Source organism: Tachyglossus aculeatus, chromosome 7 (genome assembly GCF_015852505.1).
Source record: "Tachyglossus aculeatus isolate mTacAcu1 chromosome 7, mTacAcu1.pri, whole genome shotgun sequence".
Taxonomy (NCBI): Eukaryota; Metazoa; Chordata; class Mammalia; order Monotremata; family Tachyglossidae; genus Tachyglossus; species Tachyglossus aculeatus.
Window position 1 is genome coordinate 20,639,149 of NC_052072.1, and position 18,502 is coordinate 20,657,650.

At 52.1% G+C, this 18,502-nt stretch overlaps 2 protein-coding genes across 6 annotated transcripts in view; one reads left to right on the forward strand and one right to left on the reverse strand.

Moving 5' to 3' along the window:
- The window catches only part of USP49 (ubiquitin specific peptidase 49), a 36,188-nt gene extending 27,066 nt beyond the window's left edge, over positions 1-9,122 (forward strand). For 2 of the 5 annotated variants that reach the window (XM_038749777.1, XM_038749776.1), the window contains exons 7-9: positions 1,277-1,661; positions 2,577-2,945; positions 5,848-9,122. In XM_038749777.1, coding sequence (XP_038605705.1) covers positions 1,277-1,661; positions 2,577-2,628 — 437 coding nt within the window. In that variant the 3' untranslated portion in view covers positions 2,629-2,945; positions 5,848-9,122. Of the gene's footprint in view, positions 1-1,184; positions 1,662-2,576; positions 2,946-5,847 lie in introns of those variants that run through there. The other 3 variants (XM_038749778.1, XM_038749779.1, XM_038749780.1) reach the window with 3 other exon arrangements.
- A 7-nt stretch (positions 9,123-9,129) lies between these two features.
- Positions 9,130-16,572, reverse strand: TOMM6 (translocase of outer mitochondrial membrane 6). Its single transcript, XM_038749786.1, has 3 exons — positions 16,443-16,572; positions 10,669-10,777; positions 9,130-9,479 (listed from the first exon to the last, which is right to left on the reverse strand). Exons 1-2 carry the CDS (start codon positions 16,550-16,552, stop codon positions 10,681-10,683), a joined length of 207 nt encoding a protein of 68 aa, XP_038605714.1. The 5' UTR covers positions 16,553-16,572; the 3' UTR covers positions 9,130-9,479; positions 10,669-10,680.
- Positions 16,573-18,502: the final 1,930 nt, after the last annotated feature.

An 18,502-nucleotide genomic window follows, 5' to 3' on the forward strand; every position in this document is an offset into this window, starting at 1 on the left:
GATGAGGAAAGAGGCCAAGAGAAGTGAAGTGACCCGCCCGAGGTTACACAGCAGGTAGGCGACGGAGCCGGGGTGAGGACCCAGGAGCTCTGACTCCTAGCCCTGCGCTCTTTCCATTGGGCTATGCTGCTTCTCTATGTCTCGAGGCGATGAGAGCCCAAATGGAATCATTTTCATTCATTTTGAATTTTCACTTGCAGCAATCACAAATGCCGTAATACTATACTGCTAAATGTAATATAAGCATAGTTGATCCACAGCCCAAGAACCCAATCAGAATCCTTCAGATCCTGGTTAAGACGGGGCTAAGTCTTTTAGACTGTGAGCCCACTATTGGGTAGGGACTTTCTGTATATGTTGCCAACTTGTACTTCCCAAGCGCTTAGTACAGTGCTCTGCACACAGTAAGCGCTCAATAAATACGATTGATGATGATGAAGACGGCTTTTCCTGAATCCCAAGAGCCTGTGGCTACCGATTTCCAGGCTCTGGGACTGGTGGTCTAGTTTAGGGATGCCTTATCTAAGACCTTTTGCTACTTCGTGTGATAATAATAATAATAATAATAATGGTATTTGTTAAGCACTTACTATGTGGTAAGCACTGTTGTAAGCGCTGGGGCAAACACAAGGTAATCGGGTTGTCCCGTGTGGGGCTCATAGCCTCAGTCCCCATTTTACAGATGAGGGAACTGAGGCACAGAGAAGTTAAGTGACTTACCCAAGGTCACCCAGCAGATAAGTGGCGGAGCTGGGATTAGAACCCATGACCTCTGACTCCCAAGCCCAAGCTCTTTCCACTGAGCCATGCTGCCAATTCTTGCTCCCCTTCCCCTCCCTCCCAGCCCCCCACCCACATCCCCTTTCTGCCTCTCCCTCGCCTGGCCATTTCACTGCTAATCTCATCCCCTCTCACCAGAGCAGGCAAGGCAGACAGATGAGTGAAATCCAGCCTCTCCGCTTTGCTCCCAAAAAGCAGCTCTGAATGGGGAGAGTGAAGGAAATGGCTAAGGTGGTGACATGGGATTGTAGGAGTTGCCTTATCCTCTCTTAGCCCAGACTTGGATCCCTCCAGACCCCATCCTCCCCACTTCCGGGCCCTGCCCGGGGCGCCACCAGCATTCCGAAGGCCCCAAGATTGGCTCGTCATTTTTGTTTTTCTTTCTCTCCCTTTTGGTTTCCTAGGTTTCTGGGTCCACTGTAACGACTCTAAGCTGAATGTATGTAGTGTGGAGGAAGTGTGCAAAACCCAGGCCTACATTCTTTTTTACACTCAGAGAACAGTGCAGGGCAGCGCGGACGTCTCAGCGAACCACCTCCGAGCTCAGGGGCCGTCCGGGAACCGCGAAGAGGACAGAGGACTGACCTTCCCCTGAAAGGGAAGCGCCTCGGCTCGTTCGGGACCACGTTGGGGTTCGCGACTTTCCTCTCAGGAGGAACGAAGGCTGGGATGTGGAAACGGATCTCCTGGTTTGCCACCGCAGGGCCTAGAATAGAAGATATCAGGTTTTTTCGATCTCGCCATAAGATTGTAGTCGGTTTCTTTGTCATGTCCGTGGAAATCTCCACCTTCCATAAAGCCGAAGCGAAGGAAACGAGCTTCCAGGCTGGTGAGCCTTGGCTGCCTTCTTTCAGCCCCGGGATGAGTGAGTTGGAGGAGAGGTAGGTGTGACCCGTTGGGTTGAACCAGGAGAGAAAGCCATGCCGTCACTGTCCCGGTTTGGGCCTCTCCCCTCCTCGACCCCTCAGAACTGGGCCTCCGGCCCTCGGCGACTGGGCACAGGTGTCGTCGTAGGTGCCGGAGGAGGGGGGGAATACCCGGCCCACCCCTACCCCCGGAGGGTCGGCCGTGACCCCGGCGGGGAGAGTGTGAGGGGCGAGGGGGGCCCGCGGTGGTCTGAGGTAGGTTTGGGCTGTGTGACGGGCTCATCGGCCCGGAGGAATGGGTTTGGTTGGACGACAGGTGAAACGGTCTTCTCAGAGAAGTAGAGCCACACAAACCCATAGTGCCTGTGGAATTTTTTTTCTTTTTTTAATTCTCCAAACATTTCAACTTTGACTCCTGCTGGGGGGAAAAGGTGTAAACCTGGCTATTTGAGCTCAAAAGGCAGCCACTTGCAGCAGGAGGGAATCTCGCAGGTCTCCATCCTCCCCTGGCTGTCCCCAGCCTTTTGCCACACTGCGCCTTTAATACCACCTTCCCGGGCTCGGGTGTCCTTTGCTTTGGGCGACTCCCAAATGGGGCAGCTCCAAAGGGGGGGTGCCATGGCTGGGAGGAGCCAGCGGAAGGCAGCCGGTCAATGCCAGACCCAGGGAGATGCTTGAGTCCCGCCCCGGCCCGAGGACAGAGCCAGAGAGGCAGGCTAAGGCCGCCTCTGGACCGCAGGACCAAGGCCAAGAGGGCCGGGCGTCTTCGGGGCAGAGCCCTCCTACCCTGTCCGTACCTGCTTGGCCATCACCAGGCAGGGCAGGCCCCAGTCTAGCACACACAGTTGGGCACTGGCGGCACCCTGGGGCTCTTCACCGGGCCGGGATAGGGAGGGAGAGAGGGCATTCAGGATCCTATTCTTTGCCCAGCTGTACAGGCCTGGCTCCACCCTTCCGATCCCTGGAGAATTGGGGCGTTTGAAGACGGCCTTCTGCTACTCCGCCAGAGGCCCGCTGGGGCCGGCTGGGTGACAGGGAGGCCGGTCCCCCCTGCCCCCCGCACCCATGACTCACGGGAAATGAGATCGCCTGGTCCAGCCGGCCCCGGAAGCAAACCCGTCTACACCCCGGCCACCTTAGGGCGCATCCCCGCGAAAGCGTCCTTCTTCGGGGACCTGGTGCCCAGAGGAATGGCGAACCGCGTGGCAGCCTCGCAGCTGGGGCCTGCCGGGATCCTCAGCGTACCACTCCGAACGCTCAGCTTTGGACCGAGTGAATCGCATTCAGGCTGGAGCGCAGGTAGGATGAAGGGGGGGGTGAGAGAGGGGGGCTAGGACGGAAGAGTGGAAAGAGAGGCGGATGGATGAGGGGGGCTTTAGCTGGGACCATGGATTTGGCCGCATTTCCCAGAGGCGATTCCCGAGGTGGCCTCTCCCTTGCGACCTGCCGAGGAGCGGGGGAACCCAGAGAAGCTGGCGACAGATTGTGGCTTGCCCTGGGACGGAAGAGGGAAGGACGGCGCTTTGAGTTGAACTGGCATTTTCCGACCCTGTGAGGTTTCTGTGATACTTAGCTTTGATTTGGAAGCGATAGCGTATAGCATTTTTTATGCTGTCTGGTTTATATTGTCTACTGCGGGCTTCTTTGTGTAAGCTCCGCTCAGAGCTGCCTCGCTGCTGGACGCTGTTTTAGAGTGTCGTAGTTAGCTGCCTTCTGCCGGGGGGTTGGATGGGAAATTGATCTCTTTCGGTCCAGGTCGCTGGAGAAGGGTGCTCGCACACCATCTCCAGGAAGAGATGACTTGAGTAATAATAATGATAATTCGTAATAATCGTGGTATTTGGGAAGCGCTTACTTTGCGCCCCGCGCTGTGCTAGGCGCTGGGGTAGGTGCAGTGTAAACCGATGAGACACAGTCCCCATCCCACCTGGGGTTTACAGGCCAAGAGGGAGGGAGGACAGGTTATCGTATCCCCATTTTACAGATGAGCAAGCTGAGGCACAAGAGAAATTAAGTTGACTTGCACAGTAATGCATGGCAGGCTAGCGGCTGAGCTGGGATTAGAACCCAGATTTACTGACTGCCAGCCCTGTGCTCTCTCCACTAGAAACCCGTGCCAAAGGAAACAGGAATCGAGCCTCACCTTTGATTAAATCCTATCAAGACTAGAGAATAAGATGATTGAGTGGTAGAAAGAACTAATAGAGAAGCAGCATGGCAGAGTGGATGGAGAATGGGCTCGGGAGTCAGAAGGTCATGGGTTCTAATCCCGGCTCCGCCACTTGTCTGCTGTGTGACCCTGGGAAAGTCACTTTGCTTTTCTGTGTCTCGGTTACTTCATCCGTAAAATGGGGATTGAGACTGTGAGCGCCGCGTGAGACAGGGACTGCCGATTGGCTTGTATCCACCCCAGTGCTTAGTACAGTATTATTATTATTATTAATAATAAGAGTCTCCGTTCCATCCTTCTGGCCAGTCTGTCCACTAATACACCAACACACACACACACACCACGCAAATTGACACCAAAATGGATTAGACAAATGCAAAACCCTCCCATTTAATTTAAGCATCAGTTTTCTACCAGCAGTACAAAGATTTCAAATTGACTGAGGGATTCTTTTTTAAAAAAAAAAAAAACAACTACACTTAACTCTTCTGAGCACCAGCTTGTTTCAAACTTAAGCAGAAGACGAAATATGATAAGAAGGGACCAGCCACGCCGAGGAGGGACCCATCAAACCCAAACCTGTACGGGTTAGAGGTGAAATCTAGTTGTCAGAGACAGCGGCAGCATCCAAAGCCAGCATGAGGTTAATGATAATAATAATAATGATGGCATTTATTAAGCGCTTACTATGTGCAAAGCACTGTTCTAAGCGCTGGGGAGGTTACAGAGTGATCAGGTTGTCCCACAGGGGGCTCACAGTCTTAATCCCCATTTTACAGATGTGGGAACTGAGGCCCACTGAAGTGACTTGCCCAAAGTCACACAGCTGACGATTGGCAGAGCCGGGATTTCCACCCATGAGCTCTGACTCCAAAGCCCGGGCTCTTTCCACTGAGCCACGCTGTTTCTCAGTTTAGAGCTGTAGTGACGACTGACCACCAGAGCCTTCCAGGGAGGAGGCCAACTGACCCCAGCCTGAGGCCCAGGGAAAGTGAGATTCTCCCCTGGGGACATAGCTTCCTTAAAAAACCACTGATGTAAATCTCGGAGGTAACCCACCCAGTAATTCTCTTGGCTTTGGACCGAGCAGGTAAGATTTGTAAGAGGATTCTATCAAGTGCCAGATCTGCTAATAGAACCTCATGGCCCACGCCATCACTTAGGCAAGTGGTTGATTAGAATTCGACTCCGGGCACCCTCCAGATGGCCAGGATATTCCTTCCACATGGTGCCTGCTCTTTGGATTGACACTGTGCCCCCATCCAGAGGGGTTTTACCTCAAAATAGTCCAGGACCCTCATATTTTTGGTTGCCTCTCAAGGTTATGTGAGCGTGTGTGTGTTGTGGGCAGGGAATGGGTCCGTTTATTGTTATATTGTATTCTCCCATGCGCTTAGTACAGTGCCCTGCACAATAAATACGATTGAATGAATGTGTGTGTGCGTGTGCCCGCTGTTGGGTAGGGTCCGTCTCTATATGTTGCCAACTTGTACTTCCCAAGGGCTTAGTACAGTGCTCTGCACACAGTAAGCGCTCAGTAAATACGATTGAATGAATGACTGCATCTGTGCGTATGTGTGAGAGAAGAGGGATGCTGCTAGGGAGGTAGGAGGTGGACCCCCCCCCTCTTCAGGCTGGCAGAGACCCTGACGGCATATCATTCAGCCCGGGCCAGGGAGGAGGGGCGCTGGGACAACGGCGAGACTGTCTTTGAAAAACGTTGTGAATGAAAGTGGAACCCGCAGAGCGGTAATTTGTCCTGTGGACTCAAAAGCCGATGATTTCTGTTTTCAACGTCTCAGCCTTCTAGGGTCAATGATTGTGAAAAAATCCGTGCTCTGACTTGTGCTCCCCTCTCCGAGGACAAGGAAAGGCTGAGGTTTGGGTTGGTTGGCCAGACAGTAGGGTAAACCCCAAGATGGGGAGTTGGTGAGGCCCGGGGGCGGGGGTGGGGGACGCTGAGTTGAGGTGGGGAGAAAGGAGGGGATTGGTTGCATGAACTGAAGAGACTTTTGTGAACTGATTTTGTAGGATTCATGGAAACCGGTGCCTTGTACCCAGCGACAGTTTGCATGGGACAAAATGATTACGGGAAAGGATGTGTTCTCCTCTGGCTATTCGAGTGGCAAACGTTTGGTTGTTTAAGGGCATTAGGTGTCACCGACTCCGTCGCCCGTCGATCTGTGCAAATGCATACCGTTCACCAGCGAACTCCCAGCTTGGCGTGTCGCATACGTGCCCAGGACCTTGGCGTTTGGGATTACAGGATTGAAATGACTGCGTGTCCCAAAGGCAGATCCCTCCTTCCATGTTCCGGACAGTAACTCAGGCCTTTTTTTTTTAGCAGTTTGGGAAATCCGTCTTGGGAGACTTCTGGAGCTCCAGCGAAAGTTGCCACCAGCTGCAGACCTCAGAGGTCTAGAACAGGTCTTTCAGGGTCCCGCGTTTCGGGACTGATTTTAAGCGAAATACGGGAGGCCTCGGTACAACTGGCCGTCCCCTCCCTGTGACCAGTTAAATTATAATGCATATTTGAGTAGTCAGAAGCCCCCCTCTGGCAGGTGCTACTAGCCAGACAGCCCTTAAGAATTTGTCTTCCTGGACCCCGCTTCCGTGGGCACTGAGAAGGCAAGATGAAAAGGCTCATCATCGGGCCTGGGGTGGTGGGGGTAGATTAGCAGGCTCTCCGCGGGGCCGTTTCTGATCTGATCCTTTAAGCCCGGGGCCCTGGTGTTTTCAATCAATCAATGGTATCTATTGAGCGCTTACTCCGTACAGAGCACTGTACTACTTGGGAGAGTACAGTAGAACGAGAGTCAGTAGACTATTTCACGGCCCAGAAGGCGCTTACAATGCACCGGAAACTGGAGCCCCGCTAGAAAACTGCACGGCTCGGCCCCAAGGGACCCCAAGGTCTGGCTGACCCCATTTAGCTTACGAGGTGACTTTTGGTGTATCATTTTCTGGTAGCTGGGCCACAACTTTATTACTCATCACCATTCTTTAGAAGCCGTTAAAAGCTAAAATTGCCTCCCTCCAAAATCCGGGGGTTTATTCTACCAGCTCCACGAATTTAAGGCAGAGACTTAAATTTGCCCATACGCCAGAACTGCCCTAACAGAGGGAATTTTTGCTGCCTCTCACTGTGTCTGTTGAGGCTTCGACACTGGAATGATGATGCTCGGTCCTTGGGAAATCCGCCAACGCAGCCCGTTTTCGGAGTCTTCTGGAGCTCGGGCGGATGTTGTCACCAGCTGCAGACTCAGAGGTCCAGAACAGGTTTTTTGGGGGGTCCCACGTTTCGGGACTGATTTTAAGCAAAATCCGGGAAGCCTCGGTGCGGTCCCCTCCCTAAGAGGGGAGGGGATAAGATAAGATCGATGATTGTGATGCATAATTCAAGAGGCCACGGGATTACCATCACTGCCCTGGGTTGAAACGATGAGCCCAAGGTCAGAATCCCACTGGCACTTAAATCTACGCCCCGATGGAACCTCGTTGCTGGTGCCACTGCCCGGCTCCTTTCCACACCTGAAATTGCCCCGTACCACTCCCATCCCCACCCCGAGGCCTTGGAGCTGAGGAGCCTAGGCCAGGACAGAGCACGTGGCAGAAGGAAGTGAGTTAGGGGTGTTAAAAGTCACAGAACCCCATGGGGTACCACTAGATTTTAAGCTCCCAGAGGGTTGGGATCGTGTCCATCTATTCTACTGATAGAGTGTTCTGCCCACAGTAAGTGTTCAGTAAATATCAGTGAAGGATTCTTGATTGATGCTCAAGCCATGATCTCTGCTCCTTTTTTGGAAACAGCGACATTGAAGCTAGGCTGTCTTCAAACACCCTCCCCCACCTCCCATAAGGTCATAACCCCGGGAGAGGTCTAGCTAGCACAACTGCAAACCTCCCTTGCTGCCACAGTTAAATATTCAGGGAGGGGACAGCATGCATAGTGACCCACTGACCGGTTAAAATCGGTCAACGGCTTCACTGACACATGGGCCTCAGTGAATCGGAGGGAACCAACACAGTGGAAACAGAAGACCGTAACGGCCTATTAGCACAACCCGCAAGGTTTCCAGCAAGGGAGATTTTGGACTGTGTCCAACCCGATTTGCTTGTGCCCACCCCAGCGCTTAGTGCAGTACCTGGCACATAGTACGCGCTTAATTAATACCTTGAGTAAATTATGAGTTGTTTTTTGGGATGCAGGTCCCCCTCATGTCTAATTCGGGGGCAGACGCCCTTGGCTCAAAATAACTGTCTTAGGATTTTTGGGGTCCATTCCTGCTACTTTTTTCCCGGCTCTGTGCCTTCCTCTGGCCAGCATTTTCCCATCCACTTGCAGATAGAAGGCCAGAGCATCTTTTCACCCTGAACAGACTGGAATCTGTCATACTGCATTCGATGGGCAATTAGACAGCATTAGTGCTGAACTCGTAGCTGCAATGGCCCTTCCTTTAGATTTCCAGCCAGAAGCAGAAGGGTTTGGTAAGTAGGGCTTCCCTTCTGCTGCTGACAAACCCGTCCGACGTGTTCCAGAAAGGGACCTTCACCTAGCTGTTCGGAAGGGGTGTCTGTCTCTCTCAAAGGATCAAGTGTGTGTGAGGAAACTAGCTGGTGTTACTTCTAATCCAGCATCTCCACTTCCTGGAAGGACGATCTTGCGGTCATATTAAGGACCCCACAGCTACGTTCTCATCCTAACCACTCAAAAGGCATGTTTTGGGGAGGGTCTCTGAGCCAACCTCCTTGCTCACGTCATTTCCAAAGAAGGCCGGCCCCAGCCCTCGGAGTTCAGGACAGAAAGGGTGGTTTCCAGTTGGAGTAGGAACCGTCGGTGACGGCCCTCTCCCCTCCCTCACCCCCACTGGGCTAGATGGCGGGGACCCTGGCTAGACCAAGCCAGTTTTCTGCATAAGGCTCCCACCTTCACTGGTCCATCCTCTTATATACCACCAGCAAACCCTCCCCGCGACAGTGATTGTAAAATTGGACAATGGACCCAGAACTCTATGCAACACCAGACAGCTTCTTCCTCTAAATCGGAATTTCTCTACCAGCCCCACCCGCCTCGGTCTCTGTTGGCTCCGCTTCACCTCACTAGGGTTTTCCTTTTCTGTCGAGAGAACACCCATCACCCCCCCCGCCCTCCCCACCAGCCCCCGTTCCAACCTGGCCCGAGGCGCAGCCTTCTTTCTTTGGGTGTGAAATACGAATCATGTTTTTATGATTTTTGTAAATCTCTTCTCTTTTTACGCCTTGTTTTTGTAAGCTGATGTTTCCTATTAAAAGAAGAAAACGCCCGAGCCCGTGTGTGTACGCATATTGTCTTTATTTCAGTCATCTGGGAATAAACTTTAGCGTCATTGCCTTAATAAAGAAACCAAGGCCACTTCCCTCCAACTGCCGTGGCAAGCCCCAGCCCCTCCCTCGAAGGAGTTTGGAAATACGTTCGCTACGCCCATCGAAGAGCAACGTCTTAGCCTTTTGTGGCTGCTGCTTGCGGCCTGGATCGCTCGCTGGTTGGGTTATCAAGTGAGGAAAGGGGGGTTTCCACGTCCTGAGTTAACCTTGGGGTGGTCTGTCCACGGCAGCTCTCCTGGTAGACGACTGTTCAGTGGATCAGCGAGGCAGGCGTTAACCTTCACGCCGTCTCCGGGGGTCTGAAATCAGACGGCACAATGGGATGGGATCGAGCAATGGTATTTATTGACTGCACTCTACGCGCAGCACTGAACCATGGTTGTTGGGGGCACGGAACACGTCTCTACCAACTCTGTTGTAAGATCCGTGAGGGCTTAGTACAATGCTCTGCACACACCTCTACGCTCAGTATGGGCAGAGAATGTGTCTATTATAGTATACTCCCCCAAACACTTAATACAGTGCTCTGCACCCCGTAAGTGCTCAATAAATGTGAGTGATTACTTGAGAGAGTACAACTCAGTTGATGGAAGGCTCCCTGCCCATAAGGAGCTTAAGGTCTACAGGGGGAAACAGATACTACAATAAACTACAGATAGAGCATGAGTCTGGAAGCCAGAGGATATGGGTTCTAATCCTGGCTGTGCCATCTGTCTGTGTGACCTTGGGCAGGTCACCTAACATCCCTGTGCCTCAGTTCCCTCATCTGTAAAATAGGGATTAAGACTATGGGGCTCACGTGGAACGGGTAGTTTGTCCAACCCGATTTTCTTGTATCTATCCCAGTGTTTGGCATGTAGTAAGCGCTTAACAAATACCAAAGTTATTATTCTTACTATACGAACATAAGTGCTGTGGGGCTGAGGGTGGGGTGAATATCAAGTGCTTAGAAGGGTATACAGATCCAAGTGTGAGGGTGATGCAGAAGGGAGGGGGAGGCCTCTTGGAGATGTGATTTTATTACTGTAGAAGCAGCATGGCTTAGTGGCTAAAGCACAGGCCTGGGAGTGAGAAGGTCATGGGTTCTAATCCCGGCTCTGCCACTTGTCTGCTGCGTGACCTTGGGCAAGTCACTTCAGTTCTCAGTGCCCCAGTTCCCTACCTAGTAAAATGGGGATTGAGACTGTGAGCCCCACAAGGTACAGAGACTGTGTCCAACCCGATTGGCTTGTATCTACCCCAGCGCTTAGAACAGTGCCTGGCACATAGTAAGCGCTTAACAAATACCAGCTTATTTATTATTATTATTACGAGCCGAATCAGCAGGATGAGGATGTAAACGGGAGGGCGACTTCTTAAAGAAACTCCTTGGAAGACACTCATCTCGACGAATTCGGAACGCTACCGCGGGAAAGAGGAAAGCAGGGACCGACGCTTCTCGCAACCTTTGGGGCAGATCGGCGGTCACTCCCCGACGGGGAAACTTACGTCCTCGCTCCATTACGCGGCCGGCTGAGGAGCCATCAGATCGATATCGCTCAAATTTCTGGCCAGCCACACGCCAGCGGCGAACAGTCCCAGGTTGACGATCAGATTCCTGGGGGAAAGAGACCAAAATCCGTGGGTGCTGGGGCAGGTAAGGTCCGCCTCCCTCTGGGGAGTTGGCCTTGTCCTCTCCATGCCCAACGGCTTGGATTCCGACTCCTAGATCCCTTGGGTCCGGGCTCTCCAGCCCCAAGGCCAGGATCCCTGAACCAGCTCGGTGCTGGAGCAGGAGGGGTCACAACCATAACCATCACCTCACCCCCTACCTCACCTCCCTTCTCTCCTTCTACGTCCCACCCCGCACCCTCCACTCCTCTGCTGCTAATCTCCTCACTGTGCCTTGTTCTTGCCTGTCCCGCCATCGACCCCCGGCCCACATCATCCCCCTGGCCTGGAATGCCCTCCCTCCCCACATCCGCCAAGCTAGCTCTCTTCCTTCCTTCAAAGCCCTACTGAGAGCTCACCTCCTCCAGGAGGCCTTCCCACACTGAGCCCCCTCCTTCCCCTCCATCCCTCTCACCTTACCTCCTTCCCTTCCCCACAGCACCTGTATATGTTTGTACGTATTTATTACTCTATTTATTTTACTTGTAGATATTTATTCTATTTATTTTATTTTGTTAATATGCTTTGTTTTGTTGTCTGTCTCCCCCTTCTAGACTGTGAGCCCACTGTTGGGTAGGCACTGTCTCAATATGTTGCCAACTTGTACTTCCCAAGCGCTTAGTACAGTGCTCTGCACACAGTAAGCGCTCAATACATACGACTGAATGAATGAATGAATGAACCGAGGTTTCGTGGCTGCCCAAGTGGATCATGGGGAAGAGGGGGATTTTTGGTTTTTTAATGGTATTTGCTAAGCACTTACTATGTGCCAGACACTGTAAGCGGAACCCTGTCAGCCTCTGCCCTTAGGAGGGATTCTATGGCACCCTCCCAGACAGGGGGCTGGACGAGTTGACATACTGAGCTCCCTCTCAACTCTCTCTGGGAGTGTGACTAGAAGCAGTCGGAGGCTGAGCTGGGCTATGAGGGTGACTGTAAATACTTTACAGTGTGGCCTAAAGGGTAGAGCACAGGCCTGGGAATCAGAAGGACCTGGGTTCTGATGCCGCCTCTGCCACTTGTCTGCTGTGAGACCCTGGGCAAGTCACTTCTCTGTGCCGCAGGTCCCTCATCTGCATAAATGGGGATTAAGACTGAGCTTTATGTGGGACAGAGGCAGTGTCCAACCCCATTAGCTTGTACCTGCCCCAAGGCTTACGTCAGTGCCTGGAACATAGTAAGTGCTCAGCAAATAGCACAATTATTATTATTCACAAGGAGAAGAGCTACTTTGTGACCTGGGGTGAGTCATTTAAATTTTCTGGGCTTCAGTTCCCTCATCTTTAAAATGGGGATATCAATAATACTACTTATTTATATTGGTGTCTGTTCACTTGTTTTGAAGTCTGTCTCCCCACTTCTAGAATGGAAGCCTGATGTGGGCAGGGATTGTCTCTCTTGCTGAACTGGACTTTCCAATCGCGTAGTACAGTGCTCTGCAAACGGTAAGCACTCAATAAATACAATGAATGAATGACCGTGAGTTCCATGTAGGACCTGGACTGTGTCCAATTTAATAAACATGGTATTTGTTAAATGCTTATTATGTGCCAGGCGCTGTACTAAACCCTGGGGTGGATACAGTGAAATCGGATTTGGACACAGTCCCTGACCCATGTGGGGCTCACAGTCTCATTTCCCATTTTACAGATGAGATCCCTGAGGCCCAGAGAAGTGAAGTGACTTGCCTAAGGTCACCCAGCGGACACGTGGCGGAACCAGGATTAGAACCCACGACCTTCAGGTTCCCAGGCCCGTGCTCCTACCACTATACTACACTTCTTGGCATGCACAATAATAATAATAACGTTAGTATTTGTTAAGCACTTGCTATGTGCCAAGCACTGGGGTAGATAGAGGGTAACCTGGTTGTCCCACGTGGGGCTCACAGTCTTAATCCCCATTTTACAGATGAGATCACTGAGGCCCAGTGAAGTGACTGGAATGCCCTCCCTCTGCCCATCCGCCAAACTAGCTCTCTTCCTCCCTTCAAGGCCCTACTGAGAGCTCACCTCCTCCGGGAGGCCTTCCCAGACTGAGCCCCTTCCTTCCTCTCCCCCTCTCCATCCCCCCCACTTCACCTCCTTCCCTTCCCCACAGCACCTGTATATATGTTTGTGCATATTTATTACTCTATTTATTTTACTTGTACATATCTATTCTATTTATTTTATTTTGTTAGTATGTTTGGTTTTGTTCTCTGTCTCCCCCTTTTAGACTGTGAGCCCACCGTTGGGTAGGGACTGTCTCTATATGTTGCCAACTTGTACTTCCCAAGCGCTTAGTGCTGTGCACACTGTAAGCGCTCAATAAATACGATTGATTGATTGATTGATTGACTTGCCCGAGGTCACACAGCAGACAAATGGCGGAGCTGGGATTAGACCCCATGTCCTCTGTTCCCAGGCCTGTGCTCTTGCCTCCAGGCCATGCTGCTTCTTGGATCCACCCAGGAGGTTAGTACATAGTGAGCACTTAACAGATGCCAAAGAAAGGGAGTAAACCAGGCGACTCCCCCCTCCCCTGGCCCCGGGGCCTGTTGGCCAGCCCAGCTCAGGCAGACAGGCAGGCCCGGGGGATGGAAGCACGGCTCCTTTGGGTGCTCTCCCGGCCCAGCTCGGAATAATGATAATAATAATAACTGTGGGATTGGTTAAGCACTTACTATGTGCCAAGCCCCGTACTAAACGCTGGGGTGGATGCAAGTCCCTGTCCCACGTGGGGCTCACCGTCTCAACCCTTATTTCACAAGTGAGGTAGCTGAGGCCCAGAGAAGTGAAGTGACTTGCCTAAGGTCACCCAGCGGACACGCGGCAGAGGTGGGATTAGAACCCATTCATTCAACCGTATTTATTGAGCGCTTACTGTGTGCAGAGCACTGTACTAAACGCTTGGGAAGCACAAGTTGGCAACGTATAGAGACGGTCCCTACCCGACACTGGGCTTACAGTCTAGAATGACCTTCTGCCTCACAGGCCCAGGCTCGACTACGCCACGCTGCTTAGCTTGGATCGAAGTTTGGCTTCTCGCCCCCTCTAATAATAATAACAATAATAAATCATGGTATTTGTTAAGCGCTTAACTGCGCCAGGCACTGTACTGTGAAGCCGCGTGGCTCAGTGGCCAGAGCCCGGGCTTTGGAATCGGAGGTCATGGGTTCAAATCCCGTCTCCGCGCCACTCGTCTGCTGTGTGACTTTGGGCAAGTCACTTCACTTCTCTGGGCCTCAGTTCCCTCATCTGCAAAACGGGGGTGCAACCTGTGAGCCCCACGTGGGCCAACCCGATCACCTTGTAACCTCCCCAGCGCTTGGCACAGTGCTCTGCACACAGTAAGCACTCCATAAATACGGTTGATTGAATTCAGCCCCGTGCACAGCTTGGGACAGGACAGTTCGGCCTTAAAGAGAGACAACCCCTGCCCACGATGAGCTCACTGTCTCCAGCGCTTAGTAATAATAACAGCGTTGGTATCTGTTAAGCGCTTAACTGCGCCAGGCACTGTACTGTGAAGCCGCGTGGCTCAGTGGCCAGAGCCCGGGCTTTGGAGTCGGAGGTCGTGGGTTCAACTCCCATCTCCGCCACTCAATCAATCAATCGTATTTATTGAGCGCTTACTGTGTGCAGAGCACTGTACTACGTGCTTGGGAAGTACAAGTTGGTAACATATAGAGACAGTCCCTACCCAACGGTGGGCTCACAGTCTAAAAGGGGGAGACAGAGAACAAAACCAAACATACTAACAAAACAAAATAAATAGAATAGATATGTACAAGTAAAATAAATAGAGTAATAAATATGTACAAACATATGTACATACATATAGGTGTATATATATACATATACACACACACACATATACTATATATACATATACATGCATATATACGCATATATACACACATATACATATATATACAGGTGTGTATATACACACATATATATACACACACACATATATATACATATATATGTACACACGTACACACACACACACACACATATACATATATACAACCCCAGCCTCCCTGCCCTTCTCTTCAGCCACCCCCGCTTCCACTCGTCTGCTGTGTGACTTTGGGCAAGTCACTTCACTTCTCTGGGCCTCAGTTCCCTCATCTGCAAAACGGGGGTGAAACCTGTGAGCCCCACGTGGGCCAACCCGATCACCTTGTAACCTCCCCGGCGCTTGGAACAGTGCTCGGCACGTAGTAAGCGCTTAACAGATACCGACGCTGTGATTATCCCTAAGCGCTGGAGACGGTGGGCTCGTCGTGGGCAGGGGTGGTCTCTCTTCACGGCCGAACTGTCCTGTCCCAAGCTGTGCATGGGGCTGAATTCAATCAGCCGTATTGATGGCTAATCTCCTCACCGTACCTCGTTCTCGCCTGTCCCGCCATCGACCCCCGGCTCACGTCCTCCCCCGGGCCTGGAATGCCCCCAATCCCTCTGCCCATCCGCCAAGCTAGCTCTCTTCCTCCCTTCAAGGCCCTGCTGAGAGCTCACCTCCTCCAGGAGGCCTTCCCACACTCAGCCCCTTCCTTCCTCTCCCCCTCGTCCCCCTCTCCATCCCCCCACCTTACCTCCTTCCCTTCCCCACAGCACCTGTATATATGTCTGTACATATTTATTACTCTATTTATTTTACTTGTACATATCCATTCTATTTATTTTATTTTGTTAGTATGTTTGGTTTTGTTCTTCGTCTCCCCCTTATAGACTATGAGCCCACCGTTGGGTAGGGACTGTCTCTCTATGTTGCCAATTTGTACTTCCCAAGCGCTTAGTCCAGTGCTCTGCACACAGTAAGCGCTCAATAAATACGACTGATGATGATGACCGTCTCTCTATGTTGCCAACATGGACTTCCCAAGCGCTTAGTCCGGTGCTCCGCACACAGTAAGCGCTCAATCAATACGATTGATGACGATTGATGATGGGGCGCTTACCGCGTGCGGAGCACTGTGCTAAGCGGTTGGGGAGTCCAAATCATCATCATCAATCGTATTTATTGAGCGCTTACTATGTGCAGAGCACTGTACTAAGCGCTCGGGGAGTACAAATTGGCAACATCTAGAGACAGTCCCTACCCAACAGTGGGCTCACAGTCTAAAAGGGGGAGACAGAGAACAAAACCAAACATACTAACAAAATAAAATAAATCATCATCATCATCAATCGTATTTATTGAGCGCTTACTATGTGCAGAGCACTGGACTAAGCGCTTGGGAAGTGCAAATTGGCAACCTATAGAGACAGTCCCTACCCAACAGTGGGCTCACAGTCTAAAAGGGGGAGACAGAGAACAAAACCAAACATGCTAACAAAATAAAATAAATCATCATCATCATCATCAATCGTATTCATTGAGCGCTTACTATGTAAAGAGCACTGGACTAGGCGCTTGGGAAGTACAAATTGGCAACCTATCGAGACAGTCCCTACCCAACAGTGGGCTCACGGTCTAAAAGGGGGAGACAGAGAACAAAACCAAACATACTAACAAAATCAAATAAATAGGATAGATAGGTACAAATAAAATACATAAATAAATAAATAGAGTAATAAACAGGTCCAAATCGTTCACCTGATGAAGGCGGGGCGGCCCTTTACCTCCGGAAGTCGTTCCTGTCGGTGGCGAAGCGCAAGGCGCCGCGCAGCCAGTGGCCCAAGCCCTCGGGGCCTCCGGGGCCTACGGACGCACTCACGCCGCCCGCCGCCATGGCTCCCCTGCCCGCACTGACCGATCAGTAAGGCGCGCGGGCGCGCACGCACACACACGCGGGCGCGCACGCACACACACGCGGGCGCGCACGCACACACACACGCGGGCGCGATCCAGCAGGGGGCGCTCCCATGAATCCATACCTCGCGCCGCCGCGCGGATCGTCTTTGTCCAGAAACCCCGTGGACGTCTTACTCCCTTCCTCAACAATCTCCAGCGGCTACCAATCCATCATCATCATCATTTATTGAGCGCTTACTGTGTGCAGAGCACCGTACTAAGCGCCTGGGAAGTCCAAGTTGGCAACATCTAGAGACAGTCCCCACCCAGCGGTGGGCTCACAGTCTGAAAGGGGCAGACAAAACCAAGCATACTAACAAAATCATAATAATAATGATGGCATTTGTTAAGCGCTTACTATGTGCAGAGCGCTGTTCTAAGCGCTGGGAGGGATACAAGGTGATCAAGTTGTCCCACGGGGGGCTCACAGTCTTAATCCCCGTTTTGCAGATGAGGGAACACAAAATAAAATAAATAGAATAGATAGGTACAAGTAAAATAAATGGAGTAATAAATACGTACAAACATAGATACGTATATACAGGTGCTGTGGGGAAGGGAAGGAGGTAAGATGGGGGGGATGGAGAGGGGGACGAGGGGGAGAGGAAGGAAGGGGCTCAGTCTGGGAAGGCCTCCTGGAGGAGGTGAGCTCTCAGTAGGGCCTTGAAGGGTGGAAGAGAGCTAGCTTGGCGGATGGGCAGAGGGAGGGCATTCCGGGCCCGGGGGAGGATGTGGGCCGGGGGTCGATGACGGGACAGGCGAGAACGAGGCACGGTGAGGAGATTAGCGGCAGAGGAGCGGAGGGTGCGGGCTGGGCTGGAGAAGGAGAGAAGGGACGTGAGGTAGGAGGGGGCGAGGTGATGGACAGCCTTGAAGCCCAGGGTGAGGAGTTTCTGCGCATCAGGCAGAAACTCCTCACCCTAGGCTTCAAGGCTCTCCATCACCTCGCCCCCTCCTAATAATAATAATGATGGCATTTATTAAGCGCTTACTATGCGCAAAGCACTGTTCTAAGCGCTGGGGAATTTACCAGGTGATCAGGCTGTCCCACGTGGGGCTCGCAGTCTTAATCCCCATTTTACAGAGGAGGTAATCGAGGCCCAGAGAAGTGAAGTGACTTGCCCAAAGTCACACAGCTGACCAGTGGCAGAGCCGGGATTTGAACCGATGACCTCTGACTTCAAAGCCTCCCTTCTCTCCTTCTTCAGCCCAGCCCGCAACCTCCGCTCCTCTGCCGCTCACCTCCTCACTGTGCCTCGTTCTCACCTGTCCCGACGTCGACCCCCGGCCCACGTCATCCCCCTGGCCTGGAATGCCCTCCCTCTGCCCATCCGCCAAGCTAGCTCTCTTCCTCCCTTCAAGGCCCTACTGAGAGCTCACCTCCTCCAGGAGGCCTTCCCAGACTGAGCCCCCTCCTTCCTCTCCCCCTTGCCCCCCTCTCCATCCCCCCGTCTTACCTCCTTCTCTTCCCCACAGCACCTGTATATATGTATATATGTTTGTACATATTTATTACTCTATTTATTCTACTTGTACATATCTATTCTATTTATTTTATTTTGTTAGTATGTTTGGTTTTGTTCTCTGTCTCCCCCTTTTAGACTGTGAGCCCGCTGTTGGGAAGGGACTGTCTCTATATGTTGCCAATTTGTACTTCCCAAGCGCTTAGTACAGTGCTTTGCACATAGTAAGCGCTCAATAAATACGATTGATTGATTGATTGATCGCCGCGCCGGCGGCCGCATGGGCCGGCCCACACCAGCAGAGGGCGCTCCGATCGCGCCGGAGGCAGGGATCGGCCCGCACCAGCAGGGGGCGTTCCGATCTTGTCGGAGGCAGGGGCCGGCCCGCACCAGCAGGGGGCGCTCCCATCGCGCCGGCGGCCGCA